Source organism: Myzus persicae, unplaced genomic scaffold (assembly GCF_001856785.1).
Source record: "Myzus persicae strain clone G006 unplaced genomic scaffold, MPER_G0061.0, whole genome shotgun sequence".
Lineage (NCBI taxonomy): Eukaryota > Metazoa > Arthropoda > Insecta > Hemiptera > Aphididae > Myzus > Myzus persicae.
Window position 1 is genome coordinate 35,109 of NW_019103941.1, and position 16,229 is coordinate 51,337.

Sequence of the window (16,229 nt, forward strand, 5' to 3'; positions counted from 1 at the left end):
AAAAATACGTGCCAAGTACTAGAATAACGTGATAAGACCTACCAATATGTTTACGTATACGCATCGTCTAAATGTGTATTATCATTTATAGAACATACTAATATGTAGTGTGTGTTATTAAAGATGTAGTATACCTGTACAATTAATGGACATTGTCGTCAACAACAGTGTGGGCGTGTGACACTTAAAAGCCGCAATGGAATTTAATCAACTAACTAGGTACCGACTACTAGAAAATTTATAATAGATGATGACACGTCACATATCTACTGTTGTAATTATAGGTAGCTCTGTGGAAAAACTCTGTGACCCATTATACTCCATGCAAAAGACAATAAACGTTTGTGGCGATTTTAAATTTTACCGCACTCACCGATACTATGTGTATACACGTGTATACAAACTGTAGGTGAGGGTTTCCGATTTCCATTTGAATATTCTGAAATGATAATTTCGAATTTCTAAAGATATGAATGATGAAAATAATTATATCCTTCTCCTATGCCTAGTTTCTACCCCTAGTGACAATACTATACTCTATAAGTTAGGGCATATTCTTCAGAATTATATAGTGTAGCGTTGAAATTGGATTGTAGACTCGGCTCTATATGTATATGTGAAAAAAGTTTTTCTTTGATGACTTTTATCAAAAATAAGTAAAGAACCAAGCTAACAAATTCTAATTTAAAAAATGTAATGCTTATATTGTCAACTAGATTACGAAGAGATAATATCCATAAAACAAATTCAACACTATAATTAAAAAATCATTGCAATTGAACTGTCATAAAAATAGTTCCCAAGAAAAAAATATAAAATTTAATTTATATTTCGTGTAAAGAAATAAATATTTTTTAAGACACATTCTCAACTTTCTATTTATTATTTGGCACAATATAGAAAAATGTTGGCCACCCCTGAGATTAGTAATATAGGTATGTATAGCGATTCTGAATGACCTCACATTGATCGTTCAGATTTTATCCTTTATTAATAATGCTTAACCGAACCCACCTTTATTTTAAAAGCATAGTTTAAAGTACTCAATTTGTTTTAAATTTATTAGGTAACGTCTTGTAGAGGTTCATGTTTCAAATGAAAACTGTCTTTTCCCCAATAAATTCAAGAACATTATTTTTTTTTTTTGAAAATTCTGATGCATTTAAATTAATAGTTTTCGATTCATTAAACTTTGCTCGCTAAGGGTAATTTTTAATTTTTTTACAGTCCTTAGTAACACATAGTACTATAATATCTCAAATTTGAATGGTATAAACAATATATAAACAGACAATAAATTTAAAAACGTGTTGATACGTTTAGTTTTTAAAAGACGCAATCGTGACCTGTACGGCTACACCTGCCTGCCATTTGTGAGCCACCCAACTCAAAACAAAACTGTTTTTTTTTTAACTTCGATACAAAGTAAAAGAAAATTCGATAAGTCTTTTATAACGTTTTCCTTGAACGTGTGCTATCCTATATATATATACATATATTTTCACTACAGAGCACGTTCTGTCATTTTTAAGCAGACCAATTGAATTTGATCTTATATCGGTAGTGCATTAGTGCTGTGCAGTGTTAACGCTGTGTGTTCTACTATAATATTGATTTTGAAATTGGCTTCTTCTTTTCTTTTGGTGTATACTGGTTAAAGCGTTAGAAGTTCTAACAGATAGTTTGGACCAAAAACTAAATCGTGTAACCGAATGCATCCATTGATAGGCGTGTGGCTAATTCACCCCAAGCTCACCCTAAGTTCCGGCTGCGGTGAACCTACACAGACACATAATTGATGTTAGTATATAATATAGTGACAATCGGGGGAAAAGGCATAACTTATTATGAAATATAATAATATATATTTATACGTAGAATAGTATATAGCTACAGATAATCTAACCTAACATTTTCATTTTTTTTGGTTTCAGCGGACCATCGATTGAGTGATGCACCCGAATCGCAGTTGCAGTTGTTATCGCTGTCACTGGACAGCGGTCGGACGATAAGGCACGCATACGCTTATAGTGGCGCCGTTTCAAGTTATTGCACGAACATACAAACGGACAAGTGGGAACAGGTGGACAGCCAGACGGATCGCATTACACACGCGTTGCACATGATGATGATGACCAACTGTCTGCAGCAGAGCGTGTGCGCAGAGGCGGCGGCCATGCAGGCAATGGAACTGCACCGCCGGAACAGCGGGGGTGGGGGCGACCAATCGATCGGCAAGTCTGGTCGCGACGACGGTTCGGCTACCGAATACAACGACGACCGAGTGCAGCCCACTTCCGGCGGCCGTTTGAACGGCTCGGCCGAGCGTCCGTTGAAGTTCAGCATAGACAACATATTGCGACCGGAATTCGGCGGTGGCACCGGAAGCTTGGCCACGTCCGGTGGCAGCCCTCCGTCGGTGTTCAACCCGTACGACCACCATCACAGACACTACCACCCCCATCTCCAACATCAACAACAACAACAACACCTCAACCACATCGACCGCCTGAACCACCTAAACTATCAACTTCACCATCTCAACCAACTCAGTCACAATGCCGCGGCCGCTGCCAGCGCCAACACAGCGGTCCGCGCGGTCGCAACGGCTATCAATGACGCGGCCGGCCCGGCGTCGTCTGATCACGAGAAATCCAATAGCAGCAGACGGTCTTCGTCGTCGTCCACCGCTGAACCACTGAGTTCGCCCATCGATCTGTCGTGTTCCGACTCGCAGACCTGTGTCAACCCTGTCGCGACTGCTAACTCGGCAACAGTCAGCACCGCCGCCGCCACCGCCGCCAATGCCACCCACGCGACTACCGCCACTGGTTCTTCGGACGCCACCATCAATGCAGTCGCCGACAAAGACGGCTCTCAACAGTGGCCGGCCTGGGTGTACTGCACAAGATACTCGGATCGCCCTTCTTCCGGTAAGTGTTTTTTCGAGATAAATACTTCCTCTCTCCCACCCTCCACCACACCACAAACGCACCCGTACAACCATTCCATATAGTATATAGTTATTCATTATTCATGTTACCCAACTGCGTGAGTACGTCACGATTTTCATTATCGTTATGTGATGTTGATGTTTATCAATACTATACTCTGTATTAAAAAAGCGTAATTTAATTGAAATTAGAGTCGTACCATGAGTCATTTCGTATATTAATTAATTATTATTAACGAATCTGTAGATATATCTAACTCAGACAACAGATAGATATTCGTATAATAGAACCAAAACAAGACATTATCATTAAGATCGTACCTGACTAAAGAACCATGAAAAAAATGTATAGACGTTGTTAATAAAATCACAATAAAGCATGATGAATTCAAGGACAGATTGCACATGCAAGAATGAAATGTAATGACATTAAATTAGTAAATCCGTCGCAAACGTTTATAAATCCTGTATGTACCTGCTGTTATAAGATACTCGTACAAGTATTATATTGTTTCATAGAATAATGATTTTAATATATTATTATAACTTAATTAAATCTCTTACTAGGTACTGCTGATTCTTTAACATATATTGTATAAATCTACATGATACACTATAGGTATTTCATAATATGCTTATATTCACAGATGTATTGTAGAAGGAAGTTATTTTTATGTAAAGGATATATATTATATACAATAAATTACAATTATTTATATTCAACCGAAGTGTCAGTCATGAAAGTATGTAGTGTATACATGATTATACGGTAAATGTACGCATATCTCATTATAAATGACTCCATACATTTTAATTTCGTTCAGAGAATTTCAAAAATATTCTGATAGTTTTCGAATTTTTACGAGATTGATGTATATTATTTTTAAATCTGAAAAGTTTCATTTCCATCTCGAAACAAACACGTGGTATACGGTTGTACTATAAAGGAGGTTAACCTCGTTGTCAGATATAAATTATCCGGGGAAGTCTGTTGACCTTATTGTTAGATATAAATTACCCTCTCCCATAACCTGGTTGGCGGTTGACCTCTTGAGTAAGTTTAACCGTAGCTAGGGTAGTGCATGCGGAGACCGCAAATTGCGAATAATTTAAATGACATCTCCTACAGGCAATAGTCGTCCGCGGATAGATCACCCATAATTTAATACAGCAGATTGAGGAGTTGTATCAAGTAGATCGTTATTCGAATTGACTTTGGTTAAATACGCGCATTACTACAACCGAACAGTTTCACAAAATTAATAAGTTTGTTACAATAGTACCAATATAAGTCAGTTGAGTCGTATATTGTGTAGTAAGATCCTTGAGTAGCGCTCGCGTGCCGTGATATTGGTGAAGAACGGTTGTGTGTGCACTTTGCAGTTTACCTTACAATGTGATGTGTGGTATTCAGTATCATTATCAAATGACATAATATTATATATATTAGTGATTTATATCTACGAGGTACTGTTATTGCTCATCGGAGCCATCGTGTAACGCGAGTATAGAGCCGCTGTTGTGATACACAGCAATGTGGTTCTTGACTTATGTTTGACATTTTTAGGACACGTTATTATTAAACACGTACACAACGTTTCATTTTATTTTCCATCATTAAATCACAATGCACGAAATATGAATACAATTATTATTATATTATTCGGCCAACGGGAACGCGTGCATATATAATACAATACATAATAAAGGTGATATTGCTATGCCTAAGTATATATAGGTAGGTACGTAGGTTACAGACAACGCACTCGCGTAGTCGCTTGTGTTTACTGGCGATTAACAATGCAAAACCATTGTTTAAACGATGAACTAGGAGCAGTGAACGTTTATAATCATTACGAGTACAAAATATAAATATAAAATATTAGGTAGATATGTGTTAAGTTTTATTATATGACGTGTGGTATAAACAATAATATAATAGGTATGCATAAAGTATCTGTATTATAGTATATTTTATGTACTTATATATTAAGACTTTCGCCACTCTCGAGCATCCATTAACTTGTAACTTCACTGATTTAACTCACTACAAAGTGATTTTTTTCTGTTAACCTCTGCCTACAAGTCTAATAGTAGGTAAGTAGGTAGGTACTGGGTATAATAATGAATCGCAATAGTTATATTATTGACCGTTGTAGTTTTCTAGTTGCGAATATTAGACAAGCCAACGAAACGAATGTGCGTCATTTATTATATATTTTGCTATTATACAAATGATTATATATTATAATATACTCTTACAGTCGTACCTATAATAAACGTGTTCGCTTATAATAGCCTTACGAATATCGAGTCGCCGAGGCGTGTACCATGAGGTTACAAACGAGTTCGTTTAATGTAACTATAGTAGGCAAACGGGAACGACGACATTTGTCGAACGTCCAAATCATCATATTATACGTGTGCATATATTATACGCATAATATTACAATGCCTAATACCTATTATATCTGTAGAAATGTAAGCGACGGTACATACCTAATCGCCGCCTGGCAATCGAATATTACAATAGTGATTAATGCTTTCCAATGCTATATAATATCTATTATACGCGATCACGATCGGGATAAACGAGCTTCGATGTGCGACGACGGGCGATCGTTTCGTAAGTATATGACATTGTCATACTTTTATGTAGAAGATACCTTTGAGAGTTCTAGGCACATTTATATGTGTGCGTCCTATGGTCACGTAAGTAAATATCAAATACTTCCAAAACTTTTTAATACTTTTCAAAATAAGAAAGTTAAAATGTAATGGCCCAATATTAGAATGTATATCTCGTACATTTATATTTATAAACTATTATAAACTCGCTCGCAAATCATGTTGCACGTCATTGTGACATACCTATATAACAAAATACAGTATAAAACCAGCTTTTTCATTTTATTTCTTGCCACAAAATATGATTTTACCAAATAAACTAGAATTAAATTTTGTTCAGTAAATGAAAACCTTCGTGTTATTATTGTTATTGTTTCAAGTATTAAAATAAAGCTGCATAAATAATTTATAATTACTTTAATTACTAGATATTAACCTTGTGAAAAATCAACACACTAAATTAACTAACATACCAGTTGTGCACTCTTTGCTGAACCACGCTCTACAATAAATGCAAAAAAAATACCATAAAATGTACATATTCGACATTTGTATGCCTGATTTTTCATGTCAATTCCGGCCCTTTCGAAGAGGTTTTAAATTTGGTACAAACATCATCGCACATTGTCCAATTCCAAGAAATATAAGTGTAAAATCTTGCTGATATTTCTGGGCCATTTTCAGATTTTGTTGCCACAGCTACGGCTGCAACCTATTATATACTATTATCTTATTGTAGTGATGATAAATCATATCAAAACACCGAAGGTCCGCGAAACGCCACGGTAGTACAAAATAAAAAGCCTGCTCTCGACAATATACCTGTATAATATTGTATACCTATTAGGAATCTGACGAAAAATCTATTTTACGGCCGTCTACGTCGTCGACTGATACTATAGATTTCTAAATGTATATAGGTACTATATATATGACGTTGATTTCGTTTTTGGTAATAAAAAAAAATCGTACCTACGGGTAAAAAAATATCTAATCCGCGCGTATACTTGTCGGTACGAAACAACCTGCAGCAGTATAATATAGGTATGACTACGACGTATGCGACGTCTGCTCATATAAGTATGCTAATGATGGCGGCAAAGAAAATAAAGACTTCCGATAGATTCTGTTATATGTTGTGCGAGGACCGGAATCGATTTGGTCGGCATCGAATTAATATGGGAGAAAAAAACCACGGGGGTCACCGAGGAAGTTTAATAATTGTATGCCATCGTCCCGAGCGTCAAGCTACTGCGGACCCAGACGCGATACCGCTCAAATTTTTTTTTTGTTTCGCAATCGGACGTTTATGATAATATGACGTAGGTAGGTTGATTAGATAAACAATCCGAAGACATGTGCCGCTGACGTTTCGAGACGATATTCCGGCAGAAGACCTCGAATACCATAATTAAAATTGTTGAAAATTTTTTCGTTCGACCGCGTAAATATAAGCTCCATAAAAAAAAAACGTCGTACGAAAACCGCGCGCACATCATGTTGTAATACTTAATATATTACATATTATATATATATATATACCTATATAGCTGATGTTCGGTGAACGCGCGAGCGGCACTTGCTCGACCCATTGTGAGCGACCGCGAGTATAATTATTATATTAATGTGTGGTTTAGACGGTTTCTAGAGGTCTCGAATCCGAATACCACGACCACTGCGGCGGCGGTGTCCGACGACGACGACGTACTTAGAGACGGTCAAACGGTATCGGCTCGGACACACACACACACACACGCACATGAAACATATATAGGTACAACGAAATGTTGTATAATATTATATTATAGCTTCAGCATAATGTAATGTATAATAATATGTACCCCTTCCTATATGCGTGAGTGAGTGTGTGTGTGTGTGTGTGTGTGTGTGTGTGTGTGTGTTGTATGTGTCTGTCTGTCCGCGTCCGTCCGTGTCTCCGATCCGGTGCGCGTGTGCGAGTGTTACGCGCGTGAGCGCGCTACAAGTGATTGTCGGACCACCCAAACGCAATATTGGTTTTGGTTCATTCCGATTTCCATTAACCAGACCGAGATTTACCTGCCGATCGCTCATTCATATAGGTATGTTTATTATATATTATGTATGTATACCTACACATTGGTATATTATAACCGTCTCTGGAGAGTATGAGTGTATGCGTGTGTGTGTGTGTGTATGGGTACCTACTGTATACACTACTGCAGCACTCGGCGCATCGCCACTGTTGCTGCTGCTGGACACTTGAGAATAATTTTTCTTTTTATATACATAATATATTATTGTAATCGAAAAGACACGATTCACCCGGAGATATATATAAGATTATTTATTATAAAATAGGTAGTACGAGCCCTCGTAGGTATTATATAATATTATATCGTATATTTAATATAAAGGCGAATCTATACTGCGAGTAGATAGCAATAAATGCGGGGCTAGTCGAAAGTGGCCTGGCGGTGGCTCGTCGACAACTTAAAGCTTCATAAATTATTATGATGTAATTATGTGTAAAAACGTAATTAATAATATGTAGCCTTACACTCGAAATTTAAAAAAATGCATTCGATGCATATAAGTAGGTACACAAAAAAAGCGTCAGAAAAATAAATTTGCAAAATTGAAACAGATTTTGCAAAAAAAAAGTTATTATAGCATCTTAGATGTTAAAACAGTTGAACAAAAGAATTACTCTGAATTATTAAAATAAAATGTTGTGTTGTATTTAATCGAATGATCAATAGTAAAAAAACCTACAATATTCGAACTCCATCATAATTATTATAATTTATAACGCATATAATTTGACTGGCAAATACCGAACGAGGAGTTAACGATTGAAGCCGAAACATAAACACCGTACAGGTGGCTTAAAAAGAGTCTTAAATATTCAAATACGCCGATATGCACATTTAAATACATATTAAAATATTATAAAGTGGACGCGTTGATCACTGCGTATTATAATACATGTGCGCGATAAACCCACTACCGTCTCGAAAACACGACGTTAATGTGCCGATGAATTTAAAACTGGTACCGTCACTGTTTTTATTCGTAAATAATATAAATTGTCCAAGTCCTTCCCACCCAAGGAGAGGCCGGAGATAGATATGGAAAGAGAGAGAGAGAAGAGATACGAGACCAGACAAAAATATCGTGCATGTGTGTGTACTTGCATATAGTTGAGTCATATTATATCGTGCATATATTATTGTTTTCAATGTAGTAATACTGTCGCCGATAATTTGTCGAATAAATATAACCCGTTGGACGATTTAACACGATTTTCATTCTTCGACGTATCGCTAAAAAAAAACAAACAAAAATGCAAATTATAGCGTATTTAGAATAATTGCGTGGTTTAACAATCGTTTACCGACACAAACGATATCAAATTTATTATTATGGCCGTGAAGTAAGTACGGACGTTACGAAACAGACACGCGCAGCAAGATCGAAAGAAAAAAAAAGTCCATATTATATGAAATCGGAAAATAATAATCGATCGACCCACGCGCATACTTAATTAGTAATGATACACAACACCCATCATAAGCAATAAATACCAACAAGACTAAACCATCCCATTCATACAAGACTACCCAGGTCTTTAAAACAGACTTAACACCCTATCAATATCAGACAAATTCGATATATTACAGACGATGCTTTAAACGAAGACAACTCCGTACAAATTTTTAATTTTCATAACACAAATTAATATTATAAACATCTGCTTTGACCAATATCAATAAACGATTTATAAATGTTTAAATGTTAAAATGTGCGCATTTTATATTTAATTATTAATGCAACGTGTACGCAAGGCGCTATAGTAACCTCAGATGTTGAAGCCTATTTTCTTTTTCCAATAAAAAAAATAATAGAACGCTCAACGGGACCCACATGTCTTGATTGCGAATTATGGTGGCATATTTATTGGACTTTTTACGTTATACCTATTATGGCTGATAAGTGATATACCGTGATTACCACAATTACTATGCGTCACATTTATTCTTTTTGGAGTCCGTATACTTTTACAATGTTTTATTGATAATCTTAATAAAAGTCGATATCCACCAAAAAACAAATCAACTACCTACCGATCGCGTATACTATGTAAAATATTTTGAAGGTCCAGTTTTCTGCACTCTTCGGTTCGGATTCGTCAGAAATCCATGGACTAGTACAACTACGTTACTGTTGCAACACAGTAACCTATAAGTAGTAGGTTGATTATTTATAAATAAGCATAGGTGCTTATAGATGCCTAAATATTTAAGGCCACATAGAGTGATCTTCGTGTATTTCCACTCGCCTGTACAATTTCTGTACATATTATATACAAACGTTTCCACGCTAAAACAAACACTTACACACTGTGCGCACACACACAACTCCTTCACCGTCCACTTCTCGGTCGAGTGTTTTACCAGACGACTCGACGTTGTTTAATTCTAAAATATACGTACCTAAACTACCTACCTACCTATATATTCGGCCGAAGGTATGAAGATGTGAATGAGTACCTCCTACATAGACAATGCAGAGCACTGCGCCACATTTTATTTACCATGTTTAAAAATGAAACAAGGTTTTTTCAACTAAACATTTGAAAAAAACCATTTTTTATTCAAAATGTTTTACTACTTAGTCATTTTACTTTTCGTTCTCAATTGAAGACGAAAAAAATTAATTGTTTTTGTGGTTTTCATCAGAAAATGTATAAAGTACGTTCTATATTATAGGAAGTATACGTATCTATGTATACCTACTCGATATTTATAATATAATAAATATAATCGTTATGTACATAACAACTAAACGAATTTTTGAACGTATAGCTACATTTCATTTATGTTGATGTCATTGAACACATTTTATTTATTGTCAGTTGTTCTTATCGATTTATTTTGTTCAGTGATTTAACATTTAAATACTCATAAAAGCTATTGGAGTTTGGCGTTAGCGGTTATAGCCGTCGACCATCATGTTTAAATAAAGTTATAACATAACAACTACGTAATTATAAAAACGTTTTACGTATGATTTTACATTGAATTTATTTTAAATTTTAAAATGAAGATTAATATTTTTTACTTTTTGCGAGTCTGTAAAAATATGATAATAAGATAAAGTTCGAGCCCTATAGTTATAATAGTACCTGTAAATATTTAAATTTATGATATAGCAAAACGCCTAACATTGACTAATACACACTGCACGTATGGCTAATCCTGTATAGCTACTATAATAGTAGGCATCAAAATAATTATGTACCTATATGGCTACATTATATAAATTGTGTGTGAGCATAATATACCTATTATTATTATGGATTGAGAGTATTAATCTCACCTGTCGGCGGCCAACGCTTCGCAAAACCCACTCGACGTATGTATCTAATAATATTATCATCGTTATATATTATAATAAACTGGCGAGGGAATTTTTGTTTTTTTTTGTTTAATGTCGTGCCTACCTATTTTTATTTCATTTTATTTTTGAGCTTCTAAACGGAATAATATCGGCGGTTCGTAGCATAATATTAGATCATGATTTATTATACTGCTTGAGTCACTGCTCTAATTTCATAATCTAGGTATAAACTTGAGTATAAATTCTGTGTTTTTTCATATTTACTCATGAACCAAGTAAAAATAAAACAAATTCTGATTTATAGTTTTCGTGCCGTTTATAAAAATGAAAGATATTAATTGATCGTAATAGAATATACCGAGAAAATAAACAGGCTTAAATAAATCACGATATCAGACCGTCCGATGACATCGTGGTACGCCTATGTATGCTTACAAATTTAAGAGTTAAACCAGATCACCGATGACGTAGTATGGTCAGCTGTGGTTGCAATCGATGTGTTCGCCATCGTGTCGCCAATGATATTATTATAGGGAAGCGATTTATTATTATTATATCCTCGCCGTCAGGGTGGGACGGTGCACAGCGGTGGCGTTAATAACTGCACCGCAATATTATTATAAGTCACAACATTATAATAATGTATCGTAATGCGTACACACGTATACACATTATATATTATATGATATATTATACAGGTGGATTGCGGCGTTATTTCACTGCGCGACGTACCTATATGTATAGTATATATTATACGTACAATATATAATATTATTATAGTCCAGGGGTCCTGACCCGGCTTCGAACGGTATAAATGTTTATATATATAAATAAAAAAAACGCCATTGTATACCTATTATGCGTGTGTTATAACGCCGTACAGTCTTTGTTTCGTTTATAAAGCAGGCGTGTTGATATGCGTTTTGAAAGCGACACAGTTTTGCATAAAAAACGATAAATAATTCCATTACACAAGACGAAATAATAATAATAATAATAATAATAATAATAAAAAAATAATGTATATCGTGTGCTGTGGCGCGTTTTTACCTACTTGTTCTCATATTACCGCGTGTATAAGACATAGAGAACGATTTTTCTCCGATTTCCGACGTGTCTTTTTAATAGCACCTATTAATGTTTGTTTTGGGCGTGTATATACATTTATAAATATCGTGCTTTTTATATAATAATATCACAAAACCATACTATTATAATCCTGTATTTATTTTGTTATATTATGTTAGCATAACGTATTATAATGTGTACTGGATAGTTATGTTCAATGTTTACCTGTAGTTGACGGAAATCAAAAAAAAATGTTTTAATTCACTTTTATGTTCAATTAATTGCCAAAATGTCTTTCCAATATTGAATTATATTGACTATGGTTTATCATACTAATTACGTATAAATAGTATATAATATAGTAACTATATGCAATTTAAATTGATTTATTGTCCTGTTGTAAGTTTGTAACCTATTAAGATTTTATTTAAATTTATAATTATAGTTTTTAAAAAATACAAGGGGTTACGTTAAAACAATTAAATCAACTTAACTTAAGCTCATTAACTCCTTAATGTTAATAAGTCATTGCTTGACTTGCAGTAAAATTTATATGAAAACGAAAAAAAGTTTCAACACAATTTATACATTTCCATACTACCTATCTATACCTTTAATTTAACGATCATATATGTTACGTTTGAACTGATTGGGCGCAAGCATTATTAATTATTGTATTATAACTTCACATGAACCGATCGAAAGCTATATCTATATTATATAATACTCTAACCTACAGTGTCACTCTCAGAACAGTGTTTGGTATAATAACTTTTTTCTATTGATCAACATTTTTTTTTCATAGTTATTATTTAATATATCGCAGAGATTCACAACTATCAAAGTCAACTGCAGTTATTGGATTATCAACTCTAAATGAAAAAAATTGAATACATTTTGTTTTCGTGGTAATAATGTCAAGTAGTGAAACTAATTTCTATGTGTACATTTTTTTTCGAATTAATATTTATTAGGTCCCACGATATACATAAGTATTAAAACATAGTTATAGAATAAACGAGTGGATATAGGTACTGTACGACGACTAAATTAAAAATTCAGTGTGATATTTGGTATATATTATTATTTATTGTTATTTTTTTGTAAGAGTTTTCAAAACACGATTTAAGCGTGTATCGTAATACAGTGGGTTCTCTGCAAAAACCGCCATCGTAGTGTAGCCCGGATGTAATTAATACAAATTGCAATAATATAATACGATGATAACAAAATGAAATTGTACACCAGTACACATGGAATAACTCAATTAAAAGTTGATCATATCACGCTATATTATGTTGTACACTAGTACACTATACTACACTCATGCACATTGCGCAGCACAATAAACTAAACATATTTTTCCGCACAGTGATTATTTGTTATCGTTTTGAATTCAGCAGTATGCCAGTGTTCTACAAATGTGCAACGCAGATCGACGTGTTTTACTTTTTGTATATTATTTGAAAAAAGTAAAAGAAAAATATGTTCCAGAGAAGTTTTTGCCATTGGGTATTTTTCTAAAAAAATCATTGCTATCGCTGTCAGCCATCAATTATTCAAATAATGGTTGTTATAGGTGGTTCTTGGTTAAAGTTTTGAACTACCAATATTTTTTTATATTTTTTGGCGCCACTGAGTTTGTTTGGGTTGTTAAAGGTGCCTATATAATACACTTATATTAGCTATACCTACTTCGCGTGGCGTTGTTTCACGCGTTACAGTCGTATAAGCATTATAAAAAAATAATATTTTCTCGCATTTCCTCGCTATGTGAAGTATATAGAGAATAATTATATGCTTTACGAGAGGCATACAAATATACACGTACTCTTTTCTCTCCCTCCATGCTCCCTCGCTACTATATTTATATCAATATTATACACAGGCATACAGCGGACGTAGGTATAGGTAATATTCGTGCAAGTCGCGTGTGTCGTTAACGGTAGGTAGGTATACTATAATATGTCTATAGTAGGTACGCGATTCGACGTCACGGCCCGGTGGAGTGATTGTGGGTGGAGGGGGTGCTCCCAAGGGTAGTTTGCTCGTTAAAAAGGGGTGTGTAACTGGACTCGAGTAGTCACGGTCTAGACCGCCTCCTCGTGCGATATACATGTATAATGTTGTCGGCCTGGTATATATTATTATAATATAAATCGACTATAAGTATACTTATGCAACATATATATACAGTTATACATAATATTATATATATATTATGTTATATCGTGTGTACATTTGTTGTAGATATGCGCGCGCACGAGCAACATTAATCTATAAGTGTACACATAAAAAGAACTATGTATGACATGCACATTTATAGGCATATTTATCGACAAAATATATTCGATGTCGCATATTGTTACATATATATTATACCTGTATGTATAGTGTGTGTGTGTGTGTGTGTGTGTGTGTGTGTGTGTGTGTAATTATACAACTGCCTACAGTGCACATATATATATATATATATGATATAGGAGCATACGAATTACACTACATTAAATCGACTTTAACCGATCGACACGCGAATGATACATACGATGATTTTTCACCGGTAATTTTAATAACAAGTAAAATATAAGTTGCCCGTATATATATATACATATAAATTATAGTCAACTCGGAGCCAGGATTATACGCGCAGCATACCTTTACAAGAATATAATATACACATATGCGTTACGGTAATGTTAACACACACACACACTCCAGTCTCTTCCCTACCTTTCAACGACTCGCAATACACTACACAATGAGCACGAATGCACTCACTCGTACACGTGTATTATAATATTTTGTACACACTACACGCATGTATTATAAATATTGTCTACACTATAAAGGTAATGTATCTGCAGTAATAATATAATACATTATACGGCACGAGATTATTCACAAAAAACAGTCGTCGTCCCGAGTGTCCCGAAAATTCGCGATGAATCTTGACCCCGAGTCGTAGGTATACTTAGGTACGATAGCTGTGTAGTCTAAGGGCACATCTCTCGCCACACCTCCCCTCCATCTGTCCTATCGAGTAGGTATTTCGAGGGCATCCATCGCGACGATGCTCCTATAAGCGGTACGATTGTTTCTTCGCGAAAACCCTGCGGGTACAAGACATGTACCTATTACCATCGAGTAGGTTTATATTTGTACATTCATACAATATATATACTAAATGTTATTAATTATTACTTATTGCCTACATATACGGTGACGTGCAAGGTCAGCTAGCAGAGTTGCTAAATGACAGTTTTCGTCAGTAAATGTTTATTTTCTATGAATTTTGTTTTTGGAAAATGGGTTTTTATATTTTCAAAATCTTATGAAGACAATTATATATATTTACATAGCTACATGTACATTGTACAATATAACAAGAAGATCGCCGGTTAAACTGTAAGCCGTTGTATTGGGGCAAAGCACATTTTGTTTTACTAACTTCATTTTCAATATTAGAACATTTGAATTGATCGATAAAGCTGTTCAGTTATTCTTCAATAAATGGTTGGCACACCTATATTTACACATCAATCAATTTTCTTTTTCAATCTTAACGAACCAAATTGATTCTTTTCTCCCAGGAATTCATTCCACTTGTGGGCACTGTTAGGTAACCTTGCAGTCTACATTCTGCAGCGATCATGACAAAGGTATATAGTGATACCTAATATAGTGATTACCCATATTGACAGGCTACATCACGGTTCTATATAATAGGCAGGTATATCGTTCGATCATCAAACGGTACACGCATACTATGTATATTATACTCGTCATATATTATATAGTAGGTACAATAATAATGGTATAGGAACAATATATTGGTATTCGCGTGCAATATGTTATTTATTATTAATTTAGCTTAATTTAACTACGTCGTATGCATATATATTATATATGTATACAAGATCTTCACCTACTTAGCTTGTCCTCGTACACGACCACCCGGTATCTACGACCCTAATGTAACCCGAAAAATTATTATAAAATTATAGATCTCTAATAAACTAATGGTTTTCCGATGTCATATTATTTCAAAAAGATAATTAAATAGAAAATAACAGGGACGGGAAATTGTGAAACGTCCTGTATGTGTACAATGAGGCATATAGCCGGTTAGTTTATGTTACTCGGACTCTCGACCGGAGAGAGAGAGATAAAGAAAGACACGGAGACTGCAGAGCGAGCG

The 16,229-nt window shown here is 34.7% G+C and overlaps 1 protein-coding gene across 2 annotated transcripts in view; it reads left to right on the forward strand.

Moving 5' to 3' along the window:
* The window catches only part of LOC111036698 (homeobox protein engrailed-2-like), a 67,588-nt gene that overhangs the window by 16,699 nt on the left and 34,660 nt on the right, over positions 1-16,229 (forward strand). For both annotated transcript variants that reach the window (XM_022318824.1, XM_022318823.1), the window contains exon 2: positions 1,935-2,933. In XM_022318824.1, coding sequence (XP_022174516.1) covers positions 2,123-2,933 — 811 coding nt within the window. In that variant the 5' untranslated portion in view covers positions 1,935-2,122. The remainder of the gene's footprint in view (positions 1-1,934; positions 2,934-16,229) is intronic.